The 4,801-nt window shown below is 37.6% G+C and overlaps 1 protein-coding gene across 2 annotated transcripts in view; it reads right to left on the reverse strand.

Moving 5' to 3' along the window:
- Positions 1-471: 471 nt before the first annotated feature.
- The window catches only part of LOC111326782 (putative glycoprotein hormone G protein-coupled receptor), a 14,750-nt gene continuing 10,420 nt past the window's right edge, over positions 472-4,801 (reverse strand). For both annotated transcript variants that reach the window (XM_088738216.1, XM_022930848.2), the window contains exon 5: positions 472-4,801. This exon is cut by the window's right edge and continues 1 nt beyond it. In XM_088738216.1, the coding sequence (XP_088594342.1) occupies positions 3,425-4,801 (1,377 nt within the window). In that variant the 3' untranslated portion in view covers positions 472-3,424.

Below are 4,801 nucleotides of genomic sequence, written 5' to 3' on the forward strand. Positions count from 1 at the left end.
TGGCACGTTCGTCAATCTTCAATGGTCAGTTTTGATCCCTTAGTAAAGTTGGGTCGTTCGGTTCGGTTCGTTACGTAAGTCTTAGACTGATATAACGTTTATAGAGTGCAGATAATTGTTGACATCTTTTTGAAGGGTTTTTTTTTTCAATTAATCAACCGACTTACCAAAATCTTTCGTTGAAAATAGACAGTAATGCTGTATTCATAGCATTAAACGGACTCGGCAGCCCTGCGGTTTTAGGTGAACGCTGAGTTTCGAAGTTACGAGAGGTTTGGGAAAGAAAATAGGAAACTCGGAGGTCGTCTAATCATCGCAAAAACCGCTGGTAGTATTCTTTCTTTTCTTTTAGCAAATACATTTAATACTTCAATTGCGCTTGAGAGTTATCCTACGAAACTTAAACATGTAAAGGTAATTCCAGTATATAAAGAGGGTGACGAGACAGACCCTGATAATTACTGACCCATCTCACTTCTCTCAAACTTTAATAGAATCTTTGAAAGATTGATGTATGTACGTCTTAAATCTTACTTAAGTAAGGCAGATATTCTTGTTCCATCTCAATGTGGCTTTAGAGAGAAACACTCCACCCAGTATGTAACGCTAGATATTATCAACACTATTCAAAACAACATGGACAATAAGTTGACGGTATACCCGTGGCATCTTTATAGGCATTCAGCACAGTAAATCATGAGATTCTTCTGCAGAAATTGTATCATTACGGAATAAGAAGAATAGTCAACAACTGGTTCTCTTCTTATCTTAAATTTCGTTCGCAGACAACTAACATTGGCCCCCATATTTCGGAAAAGGCTCCGACTGATTGTGCCGTTCCCCAAGGCTCTGTTCTGGGGCCTTTACTGTTTTTGTTGTGTACAAATGATATTACAAATTGTTCAAGTTTTACAGTTTGCTGATGACACCAGTATCTTGTATGGTAGTAAAAACCTTAAAGAATTAACCCTAGAATTAGAAGTAAACGTTGAGTTGACCAAGCTTTGTGAATGGCTGACAGCAAACAAATTAACTCTAAATGCTAAGAAATCTAATTATGTGATATTTCGAAATTATAGAAAGAAGCTATCTTTCCAACCGACGATAAATATCTTTGACATCGATAAAATGTCATGTTCACCATTAGAATGCAAGGATTATGTAAAATATCTTGGCATACTCATTGACAAGAATCTGAACTGGAAAACTCATATTGATCTCATTGCTCTAAAAATTAGCAAAACCATTGGTATGATAGCTAAACTAAGACACCTTGTACCCCTTTCTATCGATTATTGTCGGCAAGTTATATCAGTCTCTTGTTCTCCCCTACCTTACTTATGGAATCAGCTCGTGGGATCAAGCGTCACAGTTAACTTTGGATAAGCTTCTTCTCCTTCAGAAGCGAGTTATTCGTTTAATAAACTTTTCTTCAAAGTGTGAACATGTGCTATTCCTTTTTTTATTAATCTTAATATCCTGCCTGTTCATTTTCTTTTATGTCGAATCAGTTTCTTGTTTCATGTATGATATTAAAAATAAACTAGCTCCTCCCTGTATTCAAAATCTAGTTACGTATGTCTCAGATATACATTCCTACAACACTGACCAGATCAGCGACTACCAACAAATTTATGTCATGTCATCTCGTCTTGAACAACTTAAGAATTCTTTTTCCCACTTTGGCGTGCTGCTATGGAATGCCTTACCTGAGAGTATTAAAAAATCTGCCCATAAAAATTTATTTAAAAAACAAATACATGATATACTTATTAATATCTTCAAACCACAGAACTTGTATCTTACACCATCTTCAATTCTTGAAATAATTAAAAATTTGTAAACCTCATCAATGCTCTAGTTACGACCAGTATAGCGAAGTCTCTTTCTATTTCCTGTTATTATTATCATTAAATTAATTTACTATTTTGATTTTAATTTCCTATTCATTGTAATTTGAACTACTGTTTTCTTAGTGTAATCTGAACTGCTGCAAAATCGACATCTTTGTAAGTACTTAGTGATAAGCTTAACTTAATTATACCTACCCGCCTCGACTAGTTTTCAACTAATTTTGGGTAGGCACTTCTCAAATTGTAATTTTTGTAAATCAATAAAAATTGTTGTTGTTGTTATTCATCCTCGGAAATGATGGTTGGATGCGATCCGAAGAGGTTCCAAAGAGGTTCGTGGATGAGTGAATTATCCTTCTCTTCGAAAAGTATGTTTGCTCCGAGTAACCAAGCTGTGTCTCGTTGTTGATAAGATTCTTTGGCCTCGTTAACAGGCCACACTGCCTTGATTTTTATTTTTAATATTTGGATATTATCTAATTACAAGTATATGTTTAACTGGCATATACTCTTTTTTTTTGTTGCAAATGCACTCTACACCAAAATGTTACTTATAATAATTGGTGAGAAACAATAGCGCATCTAAGCAGAGAGAGTTTTTTTTCTTAGTAACTAAATGGAGGCACGACATAACAGTCTCGTGAAGCGAGTGAGTGAGTGAGTGAGTGAGTGAGTGAGTGAGTGAGTGAGTGAGTGAGTGAGTGAGTGAGTGAGTGAGAAGAAGCTGAAAGGAGTGAGCCGGACATAGATAGGTCACCTTAAGCTTATGGAAGAGAATCCTAAAAATTAAGAGATACTAACGTAACAATCGACGGAAAGAGTAGCCTAAAAGTGTGCAAAATTATTAACGTAACATTCAAATTAAAAATAAGCTTAAAAGTGCGCGAGATACTAACGTAAAAATTCAATAAAAGAGAATCTTAAAACTGTGCAAAATACGAACGAATACCAATCGAGTGAAAGAAAATGCACGAGATATTAACGTAATAGTCCAATGAAAGAGAAACATAAATATGTGCGAGATACTGACGTACAATCGATCCGCGAATGAAAGACAATCCTAAAGATGCACGAGATACTCACGTAACAATCGAAGGAAAGAGGACCTTTTGAAATAAGGCACGAGATATTTAGGTAAAAATCAAATGAAAGAAAAACCTTGAAGTGTGCGAGTTGATTGCGTGACAATCGAATGAAAGAAAATCCTAAAATTGCGCGAGATACTAACGAAGCAATCCAATGAAGGAGAAGCTTAATAATGCACGAGATATTTACGGAGAAAACCTTAAAGGTAAATAGAAACCTTTAAGTGTACGAGTTGTTTACTTAACAATGGAATGTATGAGAAACCTGAAAGTACGCGAGGCACTCACTTTACAGTACAATGCGAGAAAATTCTAAAAGTGTGAGAGCATCTTAAGTTCGATGGAACTTGGATTATCTTGGCAGGCACAAATCTTGAATTCAAATATCATGCCATTAGTGAATAACTGCTTTGAAAAGTCTGTCTATCCCAGTTTCCATAAAAGCATAGTCTGGCTTTAGAACTGCGCATAGTTTATTATTCTACATCACATACTTTTGAGCTGAGTAACTTTGCAAAGAACTATCTGGGACGTAACAGTGCTCAGCTGTGACAACGATCTGTTTGTTTTATGTCTTCGGAGGGAATTCAAGGACGGAAGAATTCTAAGCCATCTGAAGCCACTTGTTATCTGTTTCGCGAACGTCCCTTGCCTAAAAGCGCCAAGAATTGGATTTATACAGGAATTTAAGCCAAGAAGAGCTATGGGAAACCAAAATCCGAACACAAACAGCATCTCATTGTGACGGTCACTCCTCAGTGTAATCTTATTATGAATATCCTCAACGGGTACAAAGATAATAATCAAAATCATTGGTGCTAAAAGTAAGATGAAATTGCTTCCAACTACGAGAGCGATTTTCTTTAGGATGGCTTCCTCCCTTTTTATCCCCAACTGAGCACCTGAGCGGCGAACGAATAGAAATATACGCAAGTATAGTGGGATATTCGCGATGTAGAGTGCCACGAGAACGCACAAGCAGATGAGAAATGTGTCTCGCTCCGCCACCGGGAAACTGCACATCATTGTTGCGCTATAAGAGAGATTGAGAAAGTGAAACTCGGGGGAGATGGCGTATACGAGCGATAGAATCCAGCAAAATACCAAACATATCGCGGCTACCTTTTTGCTCAAGCGTCGGTCGGGATTCATGCAATGTACTATGGAATAATACTTTTCCACAGTCAATAAGAAAGAAGTAACTGCTGCAACACACTCGGCTGAGGTGAATATGGCGGTGGCAAGCGGACAGAGGACTTCACCACCAAGAACAAGCTTTTTGTCTTTCTTGTCAGTCTCAATGCTGGAGAGGAAACTGAAAATGTTTAAATTGCCGATGAGTACGGAGTAAATCCCAATTAACATGTCGCACAGCGCCATGTTTAAAATCAGCCACATGGATGTTGATCTGCGAAGAGATCTTGCAAAAATAATAGTGATTAGGACGATCAAGTTGAGCAGTATAGCAACAGTACCCATCACATACGAACTGTAGAATAGTTTCTTTGGAACATTGATAGTCTTGACGTTTTTCTCGTGTTTGGGGTGTTTGAACGTTACAGCAGAACAGCTCCTATTTGATGGACAAAACAGCAGATATCCATGCTCGAAAAAATTCCTAGCTGGTCTTTCGTCATTATGATCCATGTTGGGTGCTAATGAAAAGGATAGTTCTTCCTTGAACAATGTACAGTTTGCGCAATTGTCGCTCCACGTTACACCTTCAACAGTTCTGAGAGATGGCATTTTCAAGATATTACTATTTGGTGTCCAGACACTCCCCGTCACGACTAAGGTCTTCAGGTTTGGAAGCTGTCTGATGACGTCACCTTTCCATCTGCGAAGCGGGTTAAAGCTCAGATC

Source organism: Stylophora pistillata, chromosome 11, assembly GCF_964205215.1.
Source record: "Stylophora pistillata chromosome 11, jaStyPist1.2, whole genome shotgun sequence".
NCBI classification, from domain to species: domain Eukaryota; kingdom Metazoa; phylum Cnidaria; class Anthozoa; order Scleractinia; family Pocilloporidae; genus Stylophora; species Stylophora pistillata.